General features: G+C 35.2%; 2 protein-coding genes across 2 annotated transcripts in view; one reads left to right on the forward strand and one right to left on the reverse strand.

Moving 5' to 3' along the window:
- Positions 1-242: 242 nt before the first annotated feature.
- LOC115444886 (ruvB-like helicase 1) lies at positions 243-7,122 on the forward strand. The gene is made up of 10 exons (XM_037443425.1): positions 243-496; positions 1,888-2,016; positions 2,281-2,455; positions 2,538-2,740; positions 3,408-3,576; positions 3,961-4,052; positions 4,245-4,351; positions 5,457-5,559; positions 5,650-5,741; positions 6,147-7,122. The coding sequence occupies exons 1-10, from the start codon at positions 356-358 to the stop codon at positions 6,337-6,339; spliced, it is 1,404 nt and encodes a 467-aa protein (XP_037299322.1). The 5' UTR covers positions 243-355; the 3' UTR covers positions 6,340-7,122.
- Positions 6,655-24,359, reverse strand: part of LOC115444885 — a 28,460-nt gene continuing 10,755 nt past the window's right edge. The window contains exons 4-16 of the mRNA XM_030170854.2: positions 20,203-20,295; positions 18,401-18,542; positions 16,375-16,515; positions 15,986-16,154; positions 14,120-14,234; positions 13,660-13,776; positions 12,878-13,073; positions 12,447-12,612; positions 9,849-9,966; positions 9,472-9,592; positions 8,777-8,950; positions 8,597-8,684; positions 6,655-8,518 (exon numbers count right to left, since the gene is read on the reverse strand). Of these exons, the coding sequence (XP_030026714.2) occupies positions 7,364-8,518; positions 8,597-8,684; positions 8,777-8,950; positions 9,472-9,592; positions 9,849-9,966; positions 12,447-12,612; positions 12,878-13,073; positions 13,660-13,776; positions 14,120-14,234; positions 15,986-16,154; positions 16,375-16,515; positions 18,401-18,542; positions 20,203-20,269 (2,769 nt within the window). The 5' untranslated portion in view covers positions 20,270-20,295 and the 3' untranslated portion in view covers positions 6,655-7,363. The remainder of the gene's footprint in view (positions 8,519-8,596; positions 8,685-8,776; positions 8,951-9,471; positions 9,593-9,848; positions 9,967-12,446; positions 12,613-12,877; positions 13,074-13,659; positions 13,777-14,119; positions 14,235-15,985; positions 16,155-16,374; positions 16,516-18,400; positions 18,543-20,202; positions 20,296-24,359) is intronic.

The raw sequence follows: 24,359 nt of genomic DNA on the forward strand, positions 1-24,359 counted from the left end.
TTTAGCTGCATTATAATTGAATTTTGACATTACATAAAACTGCGTTCAATATTTCCTTCTTATCAAAGTAATATAATATATAGTTTGATTGAAATAAAAATAAATATGTACTACACTAAATCATAAAATAAAAAGGGAGCAAAATATTGGGACCATTCACGATTTGATCGACATCTTACCTACATTTGTGATTTTTGTAGAACGGCAATTACTCCAAACAATTGAAAAAAGCTGTGGGATTGCCAATGGCAACATTTCATTCAAGTTTCAAATTGTGTTATGGTTGAAAGTTGGTGTGTGCGGCAAAATTAAGTATTTCTTGAAATTAACCCCGAACTGAATTTAAATCTCAGACATGAAAATCGAAGAAGTAAAAAGCACTGCAAAAACCCAAAGAATATCTGCTCATAGCCACATTAAAGGATTGGGCTTGGATGAGAATGGCGTACCGATTCAGATGGCAGCCGGGCTCGTGGGCCAAGAATCTGCAAGAGAGGTATTATTCAAAATATTTTGCGTTTTCTATTAGTCTAATTATAAGGACTGACTTAGCTATGTTAAAATTTATAGAACTTTATTTATGAAAAATGTTAATTAATTTTGGGGTTATAACTGTTTGGTTACCATGGAGTTTGACCAATAACATTGAAATTATACAAAGCTTGTTTTCATCATCTATTCCAGAAAGATATTAGAGTTCAACATCGAATACACATAGATATATATTTAAAGAATGTCTTCATAAAAATTTAGAGACCTAAATAAAATTATAAAGAATAATATATATTTTTTGCTCATAGCCTACTGCCTAAAATATGATTTATGATTAGGCGTTGCTCGTGGTATCTCCTGTGTGAAAGGCCTATCCGTTTACGAAGGTCCCCGAAACATTAGCAATTTATAGTGCCATATGTATGATACCAGTACCATCTCTTTAAAAAATTACACCATGTGACATGTTCCATGAAAACAAATTATCAGAATAAAAAGTAGCTTGTGTTACACTTGTGATGAATTTTCATCTGTTTATGCATTTACTATTGACAAACATCTAAATATTACCACAATTTTTTTTTTTTTTAAATATTTATTTTAAGTGTTTCTTCTTTCAACTTACCACTATTGGTGTCGTTTTGCCTGGAGCTTGCACCGTTTAGGGCTGTTACTGCGCTAATTTAAGCACCTATTGCATCCATCAAGCTAAAGTTACATATTATCAGGATAGAATAATACTGCAGATCTAGCATTGGTAGCAGTCACAGCATGTTTATACATACTTTTTTTCATGGGAGAAATAAAACTGAATGCCTTGATATTTATTTTGTATTTTATGTACCAATCTGGATTTGTTCTCTTTCATTACTGACATAGCACTAGCCTATCAGTGTTAGTTAAATGATATTCTACCATTCTTAACAATATGTATATTTCATGTTATGTTGCATTGTATATCATCTATATATATAAAAATGAATCCCTATTTCCCTTGGTCACACCATCATGCGTGAACGGATGGACCGATTTCACTATTTTTTTTTTGAGTTTGTTATTGTCAAGAGAAGGCTCTTATGACAGAAAAATTCAAAAAATTGAGCAGAAAATAAGAAAATTAAGAAAACTTAACGAAAATATTAATTTTATATAACAGTCAATTGTTTGAAATAACTGTTAGCGATTGACAGAATGCGCACTGCAAATTCATAGTTAAGACGGGACAACGTCTGTCGGGTCAACTAGTTAAAAATATAAATGAATATTTGCCTTATTATTCAGATCTCTTAAAATATTTCAAAGTAAAGTCAGTATAGTTGAGCAAATGTGATATTGTAGAAGGATTTTTATTGTTTTAGAATGTAATATTTTACAGATGTATATTTTTGCTTTTAGGCTGCTGGTATAGTTGTAGACATGATCAGAAGCAAAAAGATGGCAGGCCGTGCTTTATTACTGGCGGGCCCACCTGGCACAGGAAAGACTGCCATAGCTCTGGCTATAGCTCAGGAACTTGGCACTAAAGTAAGTAATAGTAAACTTTCTAGAGTTATGTACTTAACATATTTTTTTCTATGTTATAAATAAGTATTTATACAAGTGTATATGATGATATTTGCTAGGTGGTATGGCTCTTTTATCCAATTTAATATAATGAAGTATTGTGCTTGCTGGTATAGGTTTACTCATCATGTGGCTGATTATTTTACTTGAAACTATTTATTCTACAATGTGCAGTTACTACTCATTTTCATGTGCATTAGTCAGAAGTTGTGTTCCTTTGTGTAGGTGCCCTTCTGCCCAATGGTTGGCAGTGAAGTGTACAGTACGGAAATCAAAAAGACAGAAGTGCTGATGGAAAATTTTCGCCGCGCCATCGGATTACGTATACGTGAGACGAAAGAAGTTTATGAAGGAGAAGTTACGGAGTTAACACCGGTTGAGACTGAAAGTCCAGCTGGAGGTAAAATTTTGTGATTATTAAACTATGAATAAGTTTTTGTGTTTGTGTTATACTTTTTACTATGTTTATATCTATTTTGTAGGTTATGGTAAAACTGTATCACATGTCATTATTGGTTTGAAGACTGCAAAAGGCACGAAACAGTTAAAATTGGACCCCACAATCTATGAGTCATTACAGAAAGAGAAAGTTGAAGTTGGTGATGTGATTTACATAGAAGCCAATTCGGGTGCTGTGAAACGTCAAGGCAGAAGTGACACATTCGCCACTGAGTTTGATCTTGAAGTGAGTGTTATGGTGTCATTTGTATAATTTCAGGATTGTGTAACAGCTTATACAAAGTACTAGCTTTGAATTGGCAACCTAAAAAACATTTGTATTTCCCATAACTACATGCCAGGCAACCATAATTATGTTAGGTATAGTGTACATAACTACAGTTGTCATGGTATTGCATAGATGCTATACATAAATCTATGAGTATATATTTGTATGTAAAGATAAAAGTTTGTATCCCTTTTTTACCCCCTGGTGCATGCAATGTGCTCAACAATGCGCACATGGAGGAGGGTGAGATTTAACTTAATTAAATTTTTTCTAGGGGAAGAGTACATAAAAACAATATATATGTATAATAAGTGTTACAAATATATTCAATTCGAATTTCAGCCAGTGAGCGACCTCTAGTGTAATTAATTAGGTATTATGAGTCTTAATAACTATTGTTTAGAGTTGAACAATATAGTGTGGACTGCACAACAAAAAAAGACACTTAATTTTGATATTGTTAATGATACTGCAGTACCATCATCGGCATATGGCTTGCCATAAAAGTATATTTATTGCTTTATAAAAGAAAAGCTATTACTACATCTAAATATAGTCTGTTTATTTCGCCATTATATCTTTTTGAAAGAGTATGTCTATAATCAGAGTATGTTTTCCTCACCAGGCTGAAGAATATGTTCCTTTGCCTAAAGGTGATGTACACAAAAAGAAAGAGGTAGTACAGGATGTAACATTACATGATTTAGACTGTGCTAATGCGAGACCCCAAGGTGGGCATGACATTATGTCCATGATGGGGCAACTCATGAAGCCTAAGAAAACTGAAATTACTGGTAAGACTTCCTATTTAACATTTGCTATGGAATATGTGGGATATTGCAAATAAGAAGATAATTCCTTATATAATCTGCATCTTTTATCTTCTAGGAAATGACACTCTTTAATCTCTGTTTCGTAATTCAAACATTCATCTCTATTCTTTCTTATATCTCATACTACATACTTAAATACAGTAATCCCTGTTTATTAATCTTTCAGTAGTTCTTTAAAATGAATCTAGCGGAATAGCTAAGTCTTATCAGCTTATTTTAGAAATGTTTCTTAATGAAAGCCAATGAAATTAGCCCTTTATTATCTTTGTAATTATTAACATCACATAGATGAGCAAGCCTAGCAAATGTATATGGTGTAACAATTTTGTATTTTATATGTTATAGATAAATTAAGAAAAGAAATTAATAAAGTAGTTAACAAGTATATTGACCAGGGTATAGCAGAGTTGGTGCCTGGAGTACTTTTTATTGATGAGGTATGTAAATACTAAGAGATAAAAGGTTATAGTTGCCGTATTTGTGCAATGCAATAATAGTGTCTTTATTGAGTATACATAAAAACATATTATATCAATTAATAGTACTTTGTAATTAAATTCAGTAAAAAAAAATGTGATAACAGATTTTTAATAAAAAAATATGACTAATTTATAACATATAAATTTTAGGTTCATATGTTGGATATTGAAACTTTCACATACCTTCATCGTGCGTTGGAGTCTGCGATCGCTCCTATTGTCATATTCGCTACCAACAGAGGGCGCTGTCAAATAAGGTAAGTTAAAATAACGCTGTTATTTTTAATCGGATAAGAGATATTTTGTTATTACTGTTACTGTATTCGATCTGTTCTCGAATATTGCTGTACTATCTGGAACCCATCATATGCTGTACATGTTCAAACATTGGAAAGAATCCAGAAACAATTTCTGTATCATTTGTCATATGCAAATAACCTCTGCCGCAGTTTACATAGCTACGAATCTAGACTTGCTTATTTTAAAATAAGTTCCCTCGAAGATAGACGCAAGATGGCGGACATAATTTTTCTACAAAAAGTGGTTAACGGTAACATTGATAACCCTGATCTGCTAATGAAGCTTAATTTTGCTGTGCCTCGTTCTAGCAGCCGTCTCCATAACAGAGTGACTTTTAACTTGCCAACACGGAGGACCAATTATGGTCACCACTCGCCTTTGTGGCGTATGTGTAAATCATATAATAATATGCTTCAAGAAATTGATATTTTTAATCTTAAAATCCCTCAGATTAAGAAACTTCAAATTAATTCCGTTCATAATTTGTGATTTTCAGCTAATTTGTTATTGCTGTCACAGACACAGTGTAACTTATTTCTTATGTTACTTTTAAGCATGTAGTGTTCACTTCTAGAAAGTCGAGCACCCGGTTATGTTCTTAACTATTTATTTTCTAAATTTAGAGTTTGTTTCGAGTGTTATCGACTAGTTTAGTGGACCTAAAAGAAAAAAAAATATATAAATTTTAAGCCAACTTTACATTCTTGGGACAGGGCGAGACCGAGAGTGGCTCTCGACATATTCGCTCATATAGTTGCCGTTTCGGTGGTCATACAAGATGAACGCGTTAGAAACGTCAGTCGCTGTAGCATATCACAATTTTTTGTTAATTCGAAAAGAAAAAACTACACTAGAGCACTTCGATTAGGGTCCAAACTACCAACACAAAATCGAGACCACACGAACATAGGCGACACATCACGAATATGGTCCCTACACTCTCGTATTTGGCTGTTCTTATGTAGTTTTGGCAAGAATATGGGAATGAGAAGGAGTCCCATACGGGTTATGACCCAACAATTATAAAAAAACAAAAACCCTATTTAAATTATTTATTTGCAGAGGCACTGAAGACATAATTTCTCCTCACGGTATTCCATTAGATCTACTCGACAGATTGCTGATCATTCGTACATTGCCTTATAACAAGGCAGAATTATTGCAGGTAAAGTAAATTATTATTTTTTCTGTTACACAAAATTATCGATATATTATTTTAGAAATAAATTTAGAATAACGTATAATTAATTTCCAGATTTTAAAACTGCGTGCTACCACTGAAGGTATTTCTATTGAAGATGAAGCTCTAAGTGCTCTTGCTGAAGTTGGTGTAAATACTACACTAAGGTACTTAAAAAATGATTAGTATTGTTTAGGTGTGAACTTCGGCTATATTCATCCATACTTATATTATAAATTCATAAGCAACCGTTGATCTGTTTGTCTGTTAGGTTTTCAAAATTATTGAATCGATTTGATGACATTAAGTGTGAAGTTAGTTTGAGCTATAAAAAAGGATATAAGCAGATTTTTATCCTCATTTTTATCCCGGTAGAAGTTTATCACGCGGGTGGAGCCGTGAGCAAATGCTAGTTATATTTTAATTATTCGTTGTCTAAATAAAGGTAGAACTGTGATCAAAATACCTATATTTGATTGGTTGATGTGTTTTGTGTAATGTAATGCTACCTGCACTAATATTTTGTTGCAAAATATAGTTGTGTCAGAGTATCGAGCGCACTGTGTCGGCAGGTACGCGGCGCAGCTGCTGACGCCGGCGGCGCTGGCGGCGCGCGCGGAGGGCGCGGCGGGCGCGGGCGGCGCGGGCGCGGGGGGCGCGCCGCGCATCGCGCCGCCGCACGTGGCCGCCGTGCACCAACTCTTCCTCGACGCCAAGGCCTCCGCGCGCATCCTCACGCAGCACGAGGACAAGTACATGAAGTGAAACACCGACACTTACCGACACCTACCGACAACGGCCGACACCTGCTGGACGCGGCTCACTAAACATTATCAAATCTATATAGATCTTCACATTATATTATTTTTTCGTAACTTATCACTCATGTAAGACCTTGAATAGTATATAACCAATGTCAACAACATCAAGTAAATCTCGTTACAGTTACCGCTGATCATCATCATTAAAAGTTCTCCATAAATCGAGCAACATTAAAATTTTATTAATTCGTAGTATACACACAAATAACAATTAATTTCTGAATGCGTTATTAAAAAACTTACTGTAGTTCCTTGTGTGTTATGAATATAATACATAGATTATAAGACTATTACATTATGTAATCCACTACAGCTTTCGAAGTATGTCTTGAATTATAGTGCTTCATCCAAAATAGATGCCATATATTGTGCCTAAAGTTCTTCCTAATTATCCATATTGATGCCTTCGCAACAAAAATATAGTTCAAGTAGATAACAAAATATTGTTAAAAGTTGTAAAAGTTCTAAGGTGCTCGACATTGGAGCCTTATGTAATGAAGTATCAGTAAGACATATTATATATCTTCAAATATATGTGATATATTTAGATACAATAATTAAGTTACTTTTTAATTGAGCAATTAGGGTGTTAATCTATATTTTAAGTTTCCGATAGAAGTGGATGAATGATTTTGTTGCTATTATTGAGTGATAATTTTTGTGTTAATTAAGGATTAGTGATAATGATACACAGTACATAATAAATAATTTTCATGTTTTAAAAAAACTTATTCTATTCATTATACCTAATATTTATTTACAAACAAGTTTTGATCTAATAAAGATATTTTGAAACATCCAACAAGGCAACACATTATTCGCGGGCGTGAAGCACAGCGTAACAAGTTAAAATACAAAAATTTATAACAATTTTCGATTAGTTTAACATCTGTATACAAATGTAACACGTTACATGTTATTTACAGTAAAAGTAATATAGAAAAACAGCGCGATTTTACGATACGTTTTTACGTTTGATTCGTGTTAGAAAGTTTTTTGTCTCCTGTGTTATACGGCACTGGAATGTATTTGGAATCAACTTTCATTATGGAGGTCGTTGTGGGTGATTGCGTGGAAACAGGTGGCGTAAAAGTTGGTAAATCTACCCGTAAGTCCTTGGGTGCCGCAGTGTGGCGGTATAGTGCTTCGAATTGTAATTCTTCGGGGTAGGAATGAGATTTTATTTTTCTCTCGTCTCTAGCGTTGCTTGGATACACTATTACAATTTTTTCGCCATCACTTTTCAACGCAACAGGAGGTAATGCGGTACTTGTTGAGACAACAGGTCCCGGTACAACTTTCAACATTTCAGTAGGCGCTGGTCGGAGTTTTTCAATGCTTGCTACTGTGGTCGTAGTCGTTGTCGTTGTTGTAGTTGTGACGGATATTTCGGGATCTTCCGGTGATTCAATCTCTCGTTTCTCGCCAGGAGGTCCCATTGTACGAAGTGTCTCTATTTTCATCTCTAACGTGGGCGTAGGGACTGGTACTGAGAGGGTGGTGTTCATGTCTTCCGTAGGGATGTACTTAGCAGTCGGCTTTGGCAATTCTCTCGAACCAAAGATTGGCAGCCGTGGCGCATAAGCCGAAACCAATGGCAATAGCGTATCTCGTGCGTAACGTTCTGCTCTTGAAATGAACGATGCAAGCCGCGATGGTAAATATTGTACAGCAAAGCTGGTCTCTTCTTTTTCAGGCTGGTCGCTCGTGACTGGTTCGTAGGTTGGCGTGGTTGTTATGTCGTAGTTCTTTGCTTTACGTATCGGCGGTGGTGTTGCTGGCGTAGGAGGTTTTGTCGCTCTCAGTAAGGGCTCAGATATTTCCTGTTCTTCAAGTCCGTCTGCTCTTTGACGTGGTGTTTTGCGGGCTCGAGGTCGTAGTACTGGTTCTGCTATTTCGACGAGTCCGTTAGCTGCTACTTTAGTGTTGGTCATGCCGAACGCCCTGCCGGTGTTTTCGTCGTTATTGCCGGTCCACTCGTATGTGTCTACTAACACGAAGGGTCTCTGCGGCGAGTCTTCAGGCAGTTCGTTGTCAAGCGGGTCGATTACAGTTCCCACGCGTTTAGTTGAATTGTCTTTGATAATGACGATATTGCTGGTGTTGTTTTGAGCTATATCGTTCTGCACAGATACATTTATATTTATTTTAGAATTTTACAATATAATAAAAGGTTTAGTAAGTGAAAAAGCTAGTATTACCTGCGGCAGTGCACAATCGCCCGGATAGAGCGGCATTTCCACGGACTCTTCAGATTGCAAATGTATTCCTTTCTTGCAAAACGATGACCTGAAACATAGACGAGTATATTGAACGAAAATGAACAAATTATTTATTTTTAACTTTCGAATATGAAGAATATGATAATAAATATGACTAACGTCTTAGCGAAGCTGTCAGTGATGAGGAATTTATCGATGCGAATGGTTTTGGCGCCAGCGCTGAGCCAGCCGGAGTAGGCAGAGTAGTGCACGCTGACCCGTAGCGGCACGCCCAGCGCCGGGTGCGGCACGATCACGCGCGTGAACTGACTGCCCGACGCTGTGTCCTCGCGTCTGCAACAATAAATTTTCCTTTGTTTGATAATGTACAAAACATTATTCTATATGTAACATCAAATAGTGCTAATAAAGCTGTCATGTGAAAACTGCATTAAAGTTGGTAAGAAATGAGGCAGTAATTCATATTATTTCAAATATTGAAATGTGCAAGAGTGGGCGCGTAGTAGAGCCATCATTGCATGTCTCTTACGCATTGAAATTCTTGAAGACGTCACGTGCCGTTTCGCTCCTCTTTTCTCGTTTCTCAAAAAATTGACAAATAGGGTATTGTAAGTAAGCTTGTTTACAAAGGGAAACGGACTGAGAGTGTTTGACGACACCTTTGTTACGAATGGTATGATTTATATTAGGCTGTCTATCATCATTAAATTTGTAAAACTATGAAAGCCGAAAACTGATCCTGAAGAAGAAATTATGTCACTCGAAAATTATTTGGTCCGATCAAAGTGAAATTGATTCGCCTAAAGCTCTGTTATTTTCAGGATAATATTGTCTACCTTTTTAATTTGACTTACTTGGTCATGGGGAAAGTCTCGTTGAGGCCCGAGTCTCCGTGCAGTATGACAGTGATGCGGCCGAATGTCGGCTTCTCACCGGCTTCGATGCCCGCCCATAACGTCAAGTGGTATTGATGTGCTGAATAAGTGTAACAAACGATGAGAAGAGACTTCAGTTTTACGAGGAGATGTAATGAAATGTAATACAATATTATTGATTGTGGTAAAATAATTTTACATTTACAAGATATAAAATGCCTTCAGAAACTGTTTATTTTACTTTGTTGTAAATTTATCGCAAAACGCTGGGTGGGGCTGATGTCTACCAGTTTCCACGGCACGGCTATATTTACTTATATTTTTATTCATGAAATTAAGTAGAACTGGATTAATACCACAGAAGGGTTCCTCTTCTCTGGTGAGTAGGTAGAGTTGTCCACGACCGAGAGACCTGTCAGCGTAGTAGCCCATGTTGCCGCAACGACGCGAACCATCGCACGGGAAACATCGGCCCTGGAATACAAAATTGAGAATGAATTATTTATATTGGGTAACATTGCCTTTGACGGCTAGTTTGTAAATATAAAAAAACTTGCTTTTGCTTGCGAAAACATTTTTCCAGGATAAGTCTTGCATTATAATTTCCCGGGATAAAAAATAGTCTATGTCCTTCTCATTGTCTCAAACTATCTCCATACCAAATTTCATCGAAATACGTCGGGTAGTTTTTAGGTTTACCGCGTTTAGACAAGCAGACAGAAATGGCGGGGGACTTTGTTTTATAAGAAACTAGCTTTTGCTCGCGGCTCCGCCCGCGTTATAAAGTTTTTCAGGCTAAAGTTTTCCGTTATAAAAATAGTAGTTTCCCGGGAGCCTATGTTCTTCCCAGGGTCTCAAACTGTCTCCATACCAAATTTCATCTTAATACGTTAGGTAGTTTTTGAGTTTAACACATTAAGGCAGACAGATGCAGCGGGGGACTTTGTTATATTATTTAGAACTTTTTAAGTGAAACAATCCCGTCATACATCATTGTTGCATAACTTTAACCGTTTACGCAGCGCAGGCAACGGAAGCTCTCAAAACTTATAATTTTCCCCGATTTTGCAACATGTTTCATTACTGCTCCGCTCCTATTGGTCATAGCATGATGATATATAGCCTATAGCACTCCACGAATAAAGGGCTATCCAACGCAAAAAGATTTTTTCAGTTTGGACCGGTAGTTCCTGAGATTAGCCATTACTGCCCCGCTCCTATTGGGTATAGCGTGATGATATATAGCCTATAGCACTCCACGAACAAAGGGCTATCCAACGCAAAAGAATTTTTCAGTTTGGACCGGTAGTTCCTGAGATTAGCCATTACTGCCCCGCTCCTATTGGGTATAGCGTGATGATATATAGCCTATAGCACTCCACGAACAAAGGGCTATCCAACGCAAAAGAATTTTTCAGTTTGGACCGGTAGTTCCTGAGATTAGCCATTACTGCCCCGCTCCTATTGGGTATAGCGTGATGATATATAGCCTATAGCACTCCACGAACAAAGGGCTATCCAACGCAAAAAGAATTTTTCAGTTTGGACCGGTAGTTCCTGAGATTAGCGCGTTCAAACAAACAAACAAACAAACAAACAAACAAACAAACAAACAAACAAACAAACAAACAAACAAACTCTTCAGCTTTATATAATAGTATAGATTCCGTCATACATGGTTGCGGAGCTTTAACCGCTTACACAGCGCGCGCAATGGAAACTCATAAAAGTAATAGGGGAACACGGGGCATAACGGGGACGTTAAGGGAAATAAAAAATAAAAATATAATCAGGATATTTTTATTAATTAAATGTAATTGAAACACTTAGGTAACTTATTAAACTAACATTTGGCATATAATTTGGTAGTATAAATAATCAAATAAAAAAGAAAATAAAAAAATATTAAACTCTCAATAAAACCCCATTGTGCCCCAGGGTAGGGGCAGTATGGGGTACTAAGCTAACTACGCCAAGTAAACTGTGAGGCAAAGTAGCAACTTTGCCTCACAGTTTACTTGAGAATGGGAAAGACCGTCTGCGGAACATTATACAGTTGAGAAGCTTTTCTGTAGTCTGCTATTTTACTCAAAACTTCATCAATGGCCTGTTTCATGCTCTCCGCAGACCAACTGCCTCTCGTACTATTTTTATGTATGTTCGTACCGTTTTATTACCTAAAACAAAATAAATTATGTTATCAAATGAAAAGATCATTCTTTCAACCTATTTTCATAACAGCTACGGGTCACAATGGCGTACCCCATCGTACCCCGTAGAGCCATGCCCCGTTATGCCCCTTGTTTAACACTTATTTAAATAATAAACAAAAAAACAAATCGATTGTTAGAGTAATTTTGTTCAAAATATATCGTAAAGTAATATCACTAGAAAAACACAATAAAAAAACAAAAGTAGTAGCTCAACCACTTACCGTTTTATGTGTGTTTTCGTATTCACTAAAAATTAGATCAAATAATGATAAAAATGTTTTTTTGGTGTAAAAACCCCAGGCGTTCGGTCCTGTTACCTGTAATTGTCAGACTAAAGACTAATGCAAAATGACCACCTTTTGGCGCCAACAACACAACTGGATTATACGTAGTTACTTGTATATGTATGTGACCCCGTCGTGCCTCACGTCCCCGTTATGCCCCCCTTCCTCTACATTTTTCCTGCTTTGCAATATTTTTATTGATGCTCTCCTCCTATTTAGTATAGCATGATGTTGTATAGCATATAGCCTTCCTCGATAAATGGGATATCCAACATTGAAAGAATTGTTCAATTCGAACCAGTAATTTCTGAGATTAGCGCGTTCAAGTAAACAAACTGTTCAGCTTTATATAATAGTATAGATAGATGAGACAGGTAACAATACCCTCATAGGTCCAAGTTTTTACAATTATACAAAGTCCGAAAATATATAATAATAATTCGTCAAAAGTACTAACCTCAAGGAATGAGTCGTAGTCCGAACAAGGGAAAGCAGGGAAGTGGCACTTTGGCGAGACGGAATCAGTGAAGAATTTGTAAGCTCGTCGATGGTTGCATAAAGACCGGCCTTCAGGAGACGCTGCTGCCCACGGAAGTACTAAATCTGATACTGCACCCACAAATCTAGAATAAATAAATTATATTTATGATTTGCTCCCAAGGAATCCACTTATTTAAATATGAAGAATTATTCCGTAGTAATGAACGGGTTTTAGAAATTCTTTTAGGAAATTAAAATGCTAGAAAACTGACTAGGTGCTATAAGGTATATAGCCAGACATATATCTACTATTTTTTAGGTTCTAGAGCTTCGGGTGACTTTCGCTGCCCCTGAAGCAATCGCTAGAGACTAAATAGTAATTCGAAGAAAAAAAAATGAAGTCCTTACAAATTAGAACACCCATGCTGTACCCTCCCGCCGTTGGGGTAGAAGTCCACATGGCCTAGGGGTTGAGCGGCACCTAACCCGCCAAATATTAGTGTTTCGCCGTTCGAATGGATGACGTCGACGAACTTTGCGTCACTGCGATCCAATCGAGCTCGAGGGTCTTGGAACTCGAATAAAGGGCCTGCTGGATCTAAACCTAAGAATGAAATAAAATTATTACTTACGAATATTATCTAATATAAAGTAAGGACACTTAGGGTGGTTTCCAATTAGCCGCTTTGTGCTGCGTGGACGCAGCGCTGTAGATTTAAAGACACATTTACCCTTAAAGTAAGAGAAATTTTATTTACGATTTAAAATGTATCTCTTTTTTCGAAGTCTATTAGATCTGTTGCAGTAATTATAAATATATAATTATGTATATCCTTATTAGGTTAAAAGCGGCTATAGCCTAGTACGATGTGGAACGGTCTGTCGAGACGAATGTCCTGACTACCTCTGACTTTTCTAAAGTTATGTGTGTATTCTTTGTGATTTATCGCTTGCTTTACCGGTAAAGGAAAATATCGTGAGTAAACCAACATACCTATCTGAGAAGTTCTTCATAATAATTTCGAAGGTATGTCAAGTCTACCAATCCGCATTAGGCCAGCGTGGTGGACTGTGGTCTAAACCCTCTCCAGTAATACAGGAAGGCGGTCCCAGCATTGAGACAGTATACAATACAGTGCTGATATAATTATTATTAGGTATTTTATAAACAGTAACAAAAAAGTATTTACCAGTAATCCGACTTATATTTCGTAGTTCTGAACCCGCGAAACCAGCGACGTGAGCTCCCAAACTAAACCCGATGAGGTGAACGTCCTCGAACCGCATGTCTATGTATTTTGCTAGACCTGAAAATATTTACATAAGTTGGCTATTTATAATAATCTATCGTATTTTTTTGATCCGGCTTTATAGTTCGATATATTTGTATGTTAGAGTTTAGAATATAGGTTATTTCTTACCTAGATGCACAGGATCTGGTAAGATATATCAAAGAGAACTACACAAGTCAATAAAACATCAAATATAAGTAATTACTTATACAACTTAGATAAATATGATGTGTGGGCACCCATTTTTTTATATTCCTGGAACAATACTGGTCAATAGACCTTGAGTGTTTATTCAGCTGATTATAATATGTTAGGGAGAAGGAGTAACGATGGTTTAAACAAAAGAATCAACACAGACCTTGTAACAGCATCGCTAGCTGTTTACCGACGAGTCTTGTGTTCGCAGCTGCTCGCAGGTAATTCGGCATGGAGGCACCGCCTTCCCAGTCCACGCACACCACGTTGCATTCTTCCTACAATTGAATATATAAATTTACGCTATAAGGCATTCTGCTCTACGAATAGCGATTACAGGAGTGAACAATTTTTAATCAATGAAATATGTATTTTTTTCCAAAATTTTGGTAACATACAAGATCATTTTGACATTTTGTTAATAAACAAAACTATTTAAGATTCGTTTTTACCTCTTGCATACATTGTGCCAAAAAATATCAATGATAACGAATATTTTCATCAAAATTTACAGTTTAGCTTTTAAGACTTTTTTTTGATAATTTTGCAGTTAAGTGTGAATACAGCGTGTGCGTGGATGTATTTCTGTCTGAAAGTTTGATTTTGCCATTACGATGTATATTGTTAGAGTAGTATTAGTGGTTTTGTTCCATTAGCAGTGGCATTAAGCCGTGTTAAATTAGAATTATTTTTTATTGTTATTTATTTGTTCGAAAGTTACACTTTTATATCTAAGGTTTGAGTAACTCATTGTAAATGTCATTTTCAAGAAGACAAGTTTTATTTAGTACCTTACGCAATGTCAAAATTACTGCTCCAATGGTGTAGTTGTATTACGGTACGCCTGCAGTGCTGAAGTATCGGGTTCCACTTCCGTGTCGCACAAAGTTATATTGGGTTTTCTACTGAGTATCAGCCCGGAGACTTGAATTTGTGCCTGATATGGCGATAGGCTGACCCTCTGTTACATCGTGGGATCCAGTTACGCTTCTGCCTACCCCTTCGGGGATAAAAGCCGTGAATGTGTAGGTGTTTCAAAATTATCCTATATAGGTATATATTTTTTCTCAAACTGATTTGGTTTGTAATATGAACCTAACACTATCAGAGACGTTACAACATAACAAAATAATATTCGGTACACATATTCTTATTTATGTAGTTCTAAAGAAAAATAAACATAACTACCTAAGTAAAATTATTTAATATTCTACATTTCGCAACTTCGTATTTACTTGCTTAGTTAATACCTATATATATTTAGTTCCGGTTTAGAATGTTTTAGAGGCGCTGCAGAGCGCTATTATCTTTGTGCAAGTAAGTTACATAAAACTGTGTTACAACATAAGTGGAATATGGATCAATAAAGGTGTACTGAACAATCTCCCTCTATGTATTGTAAAAACGTTATTGTGCATTGTAATAGTAAGTACATATTTCATTACATAACACGGTTACAACTGTTCTGTAAAATAAATAGGTAGGTATACATATTTACCACATGTTATAATATTGAAATTTGGTGAAAAATGAGTCTTTGTAAATGAAAGAAAGTATAAAGTGTTAAATGTTGCTGCTTCTCTACAACATGACTTAAAAAGAATCGGTCATTTAGTCTAATCTAATACCTTTAACATCATCCGTAAAAATAACATGAAAAGGTGAAAGTTGTATTACTGATAGGAAGGCAGAGGCGTCAATCATATCACAAGCATTGGCGGCCCTAAACGACGCGAGGTCCCAGGCGAAAGCACAAAGAAACAGACGCGAGGCCCCGGCAGAGTAAAAAAACGTTTTAACAGTTTCATCGGTAAGAACGTAAAAAAAAGGTCCAGCGAGGCACCGCGCGAGGCCTCTATAAGCGCTAGCGGCCATAAATTCTGTTTGTACGTCTAGGTAAGTGATCAGCAAATTGCAGCTAACCAAAAAGCTTGTAACTGCATATAAACGACCTAAACTTCTGTTAGAGCAACTAAGTAGGAGCTCGTTATAATAATCGATGTTCGACATGCTATAAGTACATACTTACAACGGCCATCAAAGCGCTCCTCATCTCGTACACCCACACGTTATCACAGTTGGAGCCGAAGCCGTGCACGATGACGCGGGTGGGCCGGTTGGAGTCGAAGGCGCGCGCAGCCCAAACCCACGCAGCGGACATATTACTGGCTGAGACTGCCAATAATGGTTGGTCTCCTCTGGAATATAAACATGCCTTTAAATGTTGCCCTATTTAACGGTTATTGTAATCAGATCTTAATTAAGTTTCAAGAGATAAAATTAAATGAAAATATTGTATTAGAGTTTGTGAAGACGGATGGCTATATTATCAGTAGGGACATAAATAAGGGCTCACACGTAACATTTTCAACAAGCCGATTTTGTCATATTTTAGTGTAGAAAACAGATTAACGTTACCTATTAACAGTGGAGTACAGAAGGAAGTGTGTCCCGACTTCCTGTGGAGAGCTGGGAAGCGTCTCCAAGTACGCGAACGGTCCTGCATCTTCGAAGCACCCAAACTCTCCGTAACACACGCTGCCCTGCGATCGTTTGGTCCTGGTAGTAAAATATACATTTTAATGAAATATTTCCTGGGTCTAGTAGTAGCAGGTATTTAATTGCAATTACGAGTTATAAGTTCAGTTGAACTGTAAACCGATTTGTTTTGTTATATACGTTGCAAGTAGTATAACTAGTAGAATGTTAAGATTGTGTATGTTCATTACACAATATATTTCTATATAATTTTATATAAATGTAAACTTATAAGAGGTTATATTAGTGCGCTCGGATCAATTAATAAAAAAAAAAAAACAATCGTGTGGTGTCTAAACTAATGAATTTGGTCAGTGAAGTATATCCGAGTGAAATGCATAGTGAAAGCATGTTTTTTCTTTAACGTTGTGCAATGTGCGCACCGCTTGCAATGTTAAAAAAACCGTGAAGTTAAAGTAAATAAGTACCTATTTATTTAGTTCTTACCTACTTAGTCTGTGGTGATTTTTTCTTTCAGTGTATTCTTATTAATCTTAACCATATAATACGTGACTTTTCTATCTCTAAGTAATCATAAATGTAGTTGGAGTAAATATTTGTAGTCATGAAGTCATCGTAGATATATATGACTGTCATTTGTTACCGTTTATTATACAAAATGATCATTTTTTGTGCACGTGAACGAACAACGTACGTTTTACTTATTTCTGGAATCGAATTTTGAATCGACTACAATTTACGAATGGGAGCCGATATTGGTTAAGTAATAATCCATTTCATCTATGTTTTATCATGATTAGTGTGTGCGCTCTCTTTTAATTACTAAATTTCAACACATACTAGGCGTATCGGCTCCAGTATAGAAAATATACAGAAATAGTTGTCAAATTATGAAAAGTAAAGCTTGAATAAAAATATAAATTATTTAGGTGGCGACTAAAACCTGTCGCTACAAATGATTGACGACTACTCCGTTTGCGCTGCAAAGTTTGGTAGGTTAATTAGTAGATTATGTTTGTAATTTTATACTACATATTAAGCAATTATATACCGAAAATAACTTATATTAATTTTTACCATAAGATCAGATACATAGAACATGAAATTTTTTATGTCCTATCAATTTTATTTTCTTTGTAAATGGCATTTTTTTACAATTTTACTACTCCTCACAAACCTAAGGCAGCCCTTTTACGTTATGTTTCGTACTAAACTTGGTAGTGCAGCATAGTATAGGTTTTTAAACCTATTTTTGTATACGAAGTTTTGTAGAAAGTAACGGCGCAAAGCAAAAGAAATTGTATTAATCACACCGTTGCCGGATCACGTTAGAAAGTGCATATTTCAGACTTGCGCGGAAATTCCCAACATCGTTTCATATGTTTTGGAGATAATATAGAATTGCACATTCCTGCATGTAATCAGTACGTAAATAGGTAGGTTATAATTTTTTAAAATTTTCGAAGCATTAACTAATTCTTTTGACTAGTGTTTCTTTTCAACTAAAATAGTAAAATTAAAATATTAAAATTTGCCAACTCTAACAATTAGATTCTCCCATTTACGACCATACCCGTAAATAAAACTTTTTATATGTAAAGTTTTATATCTAACACTATCATTTATTGTAGTTCGGAATTCGACCTGAAAGGTGTTATCACGTGGTTTTTATCTTTGCTGCATAATATGTAAAACATTAGGGCAGACGAAGGTATTGCAATTTCAGAAATGATCGTACACTACCGAACTGTTAGTAAAATATGTAATAATAAATACCAAATTTCATTTTCCTAAGTGCACGTTGTTAAAATCTCAGTCGTCCGAACTATTTATGTCGCAAATGAATCTGGCGATCACGCGGCTTTACCACTTACCAATAACTTCACAAAACCGTGAAACGTATTTAGCTGGCACTGTGCTATAGTTTTATTTGACAGTCTATTACCTTGTTCTTGCTCTCTTCAATTCCCACTCATGCATGGACTCCTTTACCGCTGCCAATAACTCGGCATCTCTTCGCTCGTCTTCTGCCTCTTCGGCAGGCGTCGCCGGCCGTCCTGCGCCTCGCCATGGCTCTAATTCTGCATCTATCGAAAACGAGAAAGGCTTTGTTATTTAAATGAATAATTCATCATCAGTTATGACGACATTTTTATACAGAATATTAGGAGTTATTGCTAATACTATTAAATTATATTAATTCATTTTAACTCTGTATTTAAAAATAAAAAAATATGTTGAATTTGTTTTACCACAATCTAAATACCGCCTATTATACACAATCGTAATAAATTGAGATAGCATGACAAGAAAACAATAACCGTGAGATCAACATAACGGTACTTAATAATATAACATACAGGTGAGGTCACATTCTAGAATTCCAATTTCTAGTCAAAAGTAACTGCAGTGTTTGTATGCAATGCGCGACACAGTGAGTTCACATACGCGAAAGCCGTAGTGGGTAACCTAAATGCAATCAGTTGTCTCCGGGTGCGAGTGGCGCAAGTTTTTGCTGTGGCGGCCTTGATCCGCAGGCCCGTTGTAGGGCAGTGTGTAGAGCTTGTGAGACCTACTATGGACGAAAGCAGGCCGTTCCCATCTCTCAAGAATAATGAGAAACTCGCAATCTACTTAGCGATCAACATTCATATCTATTACCTTCTGCGAGCAAGCATGAAATTTAGAATCCAAAAGTTTGAAATATCAGACTCAAAATAGTGTAAAGAAGTCATTTTATAAACAAAAAACTTTGAGAAAGTCCCCATATTCGTTAAGTGATGTCCGATAATATAACAATAATGTAAATGCAAGACATACTATAACAATGATGATCTGTTGTTAAAAATAGAAGAAAGATTTTTTGTAATGCGTGAGTACTGAATTAAAAAGTTATTGAATTGGATAACTTTTTAATTCAGTCTGCAACAAAGGAATGTTTAAGGAAAATATCAGTGACATAACATTTCAAAGGAGATATTTTTGTAAACACAAAGTAAATGTTACGTAAACAATGTGGTGTAATTTCCCATTCGCAAGCAGCCGCTGTAACCGCATGTGACAAGATGAATCTGGATTTAGGTGGGCGAAAATGATTACATCCGCTTGTACTCATGTAAAGTGACTTATTTGAGTAAGAACATTCAATTTGCTCACCTAGACAAACCAAATAAGAAGGAAAACCAATAAAGCTATTGTGGTGCTCTGGACTGTTTGTTACTGAATTTATCGCAATTTTTAAAAAAGGGGAAATGTTTTTGATTTGGTAAGAATATATGACGATGTTGCACCTCTAGTAAAATCTCTAGTCTCTACCCGTTCGTTTTAATCCCTTTTTATAAAAGTATCGTATGTTTTGTTGCAAAAATAAAAAGGATTTACTGATCCGTACAGTTTGAATGCCAATAGTTTGTTTTGCAGCGATCTAAGTTTAAGTTTTTGTGAAGAGGCCATTACCATTAAGTCTAGGCATAACTACAGAGGTAGCTCTAGGGAATGGACTGAGTATCTAGTTGTCGGGTGGACACGGATAGAAAAGTGTACCAAGGAGGGATATAAGACCCACAATGGAAGGCAGACAGATAATATCGCTGCAAACATACAAAGAAAAGGACGCGAACGGGTCCGTTGGTTTGTCTCTTTCTACAGAATGCTCTGCTAAATACTCAGTCGATTTTCGAAGTTTATTGAATTATCGAGATTAGTTTTCACTAGAGAAAGGTGGATATTAAATAAATCAATACTTACATTTAGCTAATACAAGCGTGACAAGTGTCAAAAACAAGGCGAGAGACCGCCAGGCGTGCGTCGCCATCCATGCGGCCCCGCATTCACAACTGCCTGTGAACAACATGATTGCCTTGTAATTTATCCATAATTACAACAGTTGTCAGCACATTACATGACGACTTAATAACACGATAATGTCTAAAAGTTTCTTAATTAGATATTGACGAATATTCGACCACATACTGTACGTAGTACATATATATCGATGATTATATTATATCAGTGACTGTTGTAAAATAAGCATAATGTAACTTTATTATTTACTGAAATATTTAATAAATTTCGCGTCATATTCTTAAGCCAATAAAATATAAACATAAAGAAAAACACTTGAGGTTTTCTACACACCATAACATTAAAATGATTATCTAAATTCCTATATAGTATCTAAGTATTTATGTTTCACATCAGTAATCTTTTAATGAAACAATTAAAACTATTTAAGATTTATATAAGTAGTCGATTTCAATAGAAGTGATTTAATGCGCCTTTGATCATATTACGCCTTTGATCTTTTAATCCCTAATTCTTTATAATATAACATTGTCGTTTTTATAAGGAACATCTAATAAATTATACAAGATTTATCAAACATGGTAAACAATACTAAGTCCACATTTAGCCCGTTTTCTCGCATACAATGCGCCTATACCCACCGCTAACGGGTTAGTAATTATATCATTAGTTGAATTTCCTGGTGCCCGCCACGCAGTTCCCATACTTTGTTCCATCGATATATAATTATGTTACGAAACGTTTTGTAGTAGTTTGTCGTTTGAATGCCAACAACCCACAATACCTGGTGAACACACGATCAGCATACAGATTGTCGCAAAACAACATAAACCCTTTTGACTGCAATTAAATACATATAGCTACATATGTGTCATGTTCTTTATGACTTATTTTTGTTCTTCTGTGTATGGTTTGGCAGTAAATTCTTGGTCTCACCACAATGTGTACCTATATAAAGTATGTTTGGTAAAAGTTAAGGCCTATGAGAACATGCTTAAAACATAAATACTTGAAATAATTGTTTTATGTTTCATGGTATTGTGCTAGTTTTAGAGTTTTTGGCGTATATTTCGATGACTTTGAAATTACATATTCCTCTTTAAATCACACAAACAAGATAGCAGATAAACACTTCTCCCCAGCTGTTTTACGAGATTTGTCTGGGGTTTCTTTGTTTTTTTAATAAAATACATATAATTTTAACTTGAGTGAAAACTAGACAAAATATTTTTTCATTGATTCCTTATTATTAGAAAAAAAAAACCGTTAAACTAATGCTGAAATTTATATTAACTTATTTTTGCAAATAGGGTAGCTTGGAAAGCAATAAGGCGACGACGGAAACTTTATAATTTAAGGCAAATACCACAAACCAAACAACTCTCAAAACATTTCTACAGCTTGTTGACCTCAACTAAGTGAGTTGTCTTGTTTTCAACTCCATGTGCTTGGTCATTATGCTAACATTATTTTACTCGCTGACTTACGCCTACAATAATTATTTTTGTCTAAACTTGAAGAAAATATTTATACCCTACGTATACTGTGTTCTCTACATACATATGTACTCGTAAATGTACAAGTTCTGAGCAGGTTATTATTAAATTGTTATTACGTCAATAAAAAAAGTATATTGTGATTAATATATCAAAATACACTACCCATATTTTCCTTTTAAGTTTATGAATAATTCGCACGTCATTATGAAATACAGGTTATTCACGTAGTTCACTTTCATCGGAAACTCATGTTGCGTAAATGTTTGTTTATGTTTTCACATGTTTATTTTTGCATATTGCGGAGTCTTTTTCTAAAGTTATTTGCGTTTTATCACAACTACTAACTCAAAAGGAGGATCCTCACTGGATGTATATATCGTAAGTGGTCAACCGTGCCCCTAATATGCAGAGGAATCGTAATGACATGTGTGACCTTTAACAAAAGGAAAGTGTGATCAGGGGAGCCATAGCTATATTGACCTTTCTTCTCTAATTTTATCGCTTATAACTAACTAAAATTGTTCGTATTGTCTTTTATTCTTTTGCGTTAAATATAGGTATCGCATATGCAGATTTTTAAAAATGAAGTAGGTGGAGTACCTGGGAGACTGAGCCTTGTTCAAGTGATTTCATTTTGTATTATTACAGTACTTGTAACTTTAAAATACACTTCAGGTGAACAAAATATTTACGTCTAAAATAAGTCGATGCGATGGCTTTTTAATAATATTTTTTTATGATAAAGTAATAAAGTGTGGCGTTTCCTCACAACACTATTCAGTTACTAGTGAAGTGGGCAGGTTAGATGCGTGCCGACTGCACACTGAGATTGGCGTAACGTGTCGACCTAAATATAAAGTTGTCCAAGTAACTGGCTACGTGAGTCGGATTTGGTTATACCCTTGAGTCTTGAGGACATTACTGTATTTTGATATAACAAATACTGTTTTTCTAATTTTCTTGTTTGTACAAACATAATAAGTTAAACTTTAAAAGAGGTAATGGGAGCTAATGCGTCCCAAACACAACACTTATTTAAAAGCGTTAATTAAATGTAGTCTTAAAATTCTAAAATGATATGTATTGAGATTTTACACTGCAAAGACAATACCTCCGAAATTATGTCATGCTATTTAAATTCTTAAAAAGTTGAATAAGCACACCCTGAATATTGATACTATTAAACTAGTACGTTTTATGCTTTAAAATTAAGGTAGAATGTATGTAGCCTTATAAAAGGGCGTTAATAAGACATTTATTATGTCGGATATAAAGCTGTATGTAAGGTCTTCCTTATAAGTCTCTCTCTCTCTTACTCTGGTCAAAAATGCGAGGTCGAATTGCAATCATCTTAGGTACATTTACAAGTATAATATGCATTTAATCTTCATTCCATTCACTAATGCTTTGTATCCATGTGATCTTGGCATAAAATAATTAATTAATATAAAGCAACAAATTTTTTGTATTATTTATCGCTGAAATAAAATTGTATCAAATAATTAATTACAACGAACTCGACTAATAAATCATTATTATTATTACTCATCACCTATTTCTTTTTGTACCTGTGTATGTAAAATAGAAAACACACATACTGACCTATAAATATAAAAATATGGTTAAAAACGGTATCTTTAAGTTGAAATCGTTTATCTCTCGTCATTGCGCGTTGTGTGTATTTAAACAATTTGAGTTATTTCCACGCGAAAATCCCATAACTTAATGCCAGCAATTTTTTCTGTAGTTAGCCACAACGCGAGGCTTTTTAAAGGCATATTAACATAATTTCGTAAAGTTCCTGATTTATAAAGTATTTACAACATTGGGGCAATGCGTTGCGCTATCATGTTTTATATGGATTTCAGAACTTGCAACTTTTTAATAGTTTTGTAATTTTATATTATATTCAGTTGAAATGATATCTTGTAAAGCTCATTTTAAAAATGCAGGGTAATTTTTAAATTGCGTTACTAAATGTAACTATATTTCTGACTGAAAGTATGATTTTGCCTTACTGATAAATTTCTTTTCGTATAGTAGTCACAACTACAGAAAAAAGTTACAAGTTTTAAGGCAGTAGTCTTTTTTTATAATACATTTATGAATATATTTTTTTGTTCCAAATATACACTTTTTATTTTATATCTATAGTTTGAATAACTTATGGTAAAGCGTTTTTCCAAGAAGACATATCTGGTTTCTTTTATTGACGTAATGTTAAAATGACCCAGCATAATGTTGAGTAATTATGATTGAAAAGAAAGTGTATACTGCCTATATTGCCCTTAAAATGTATAAAGAAGTGTCATGGATTACTTTCGAGATTTATAATCATTTTGTTTTGACCAGAAGAAAAAAAATAGCAATTTAAGACATAATATATTAACATCTAAACAAACTTAAGGCGTAAAAACATGGCTATCGTGTCTATTGACCTGCGACGAAACCTGAGCAATCTTGTCCTAATTCCACAGTCGGCTGGCTATGCAGACCCACAGAAACCAATGTATAAAATTACTGCATTTGCATTATTTCAATAGGCGTATACATTTACTTAGATTTAACGGTAAAAATAAAGTCTGCTTACAAATATGAACA

The sequence above is a fragment of the Manduca sexta genome, chromosome 26 (assembly GCF_014839805.1).
Source record: "Manduca sexta isolate Smith_Timp_Sample1 chromosome 26, JHU_Msex_v1.0, whole genome shotgun sequence".
NCBI classification, from domain to species: Eukaryota; Metazoa; Arthropoda; class Insecta; order Lepidoptera; family Sphingidae; genus Manduca; species Manduca sexta.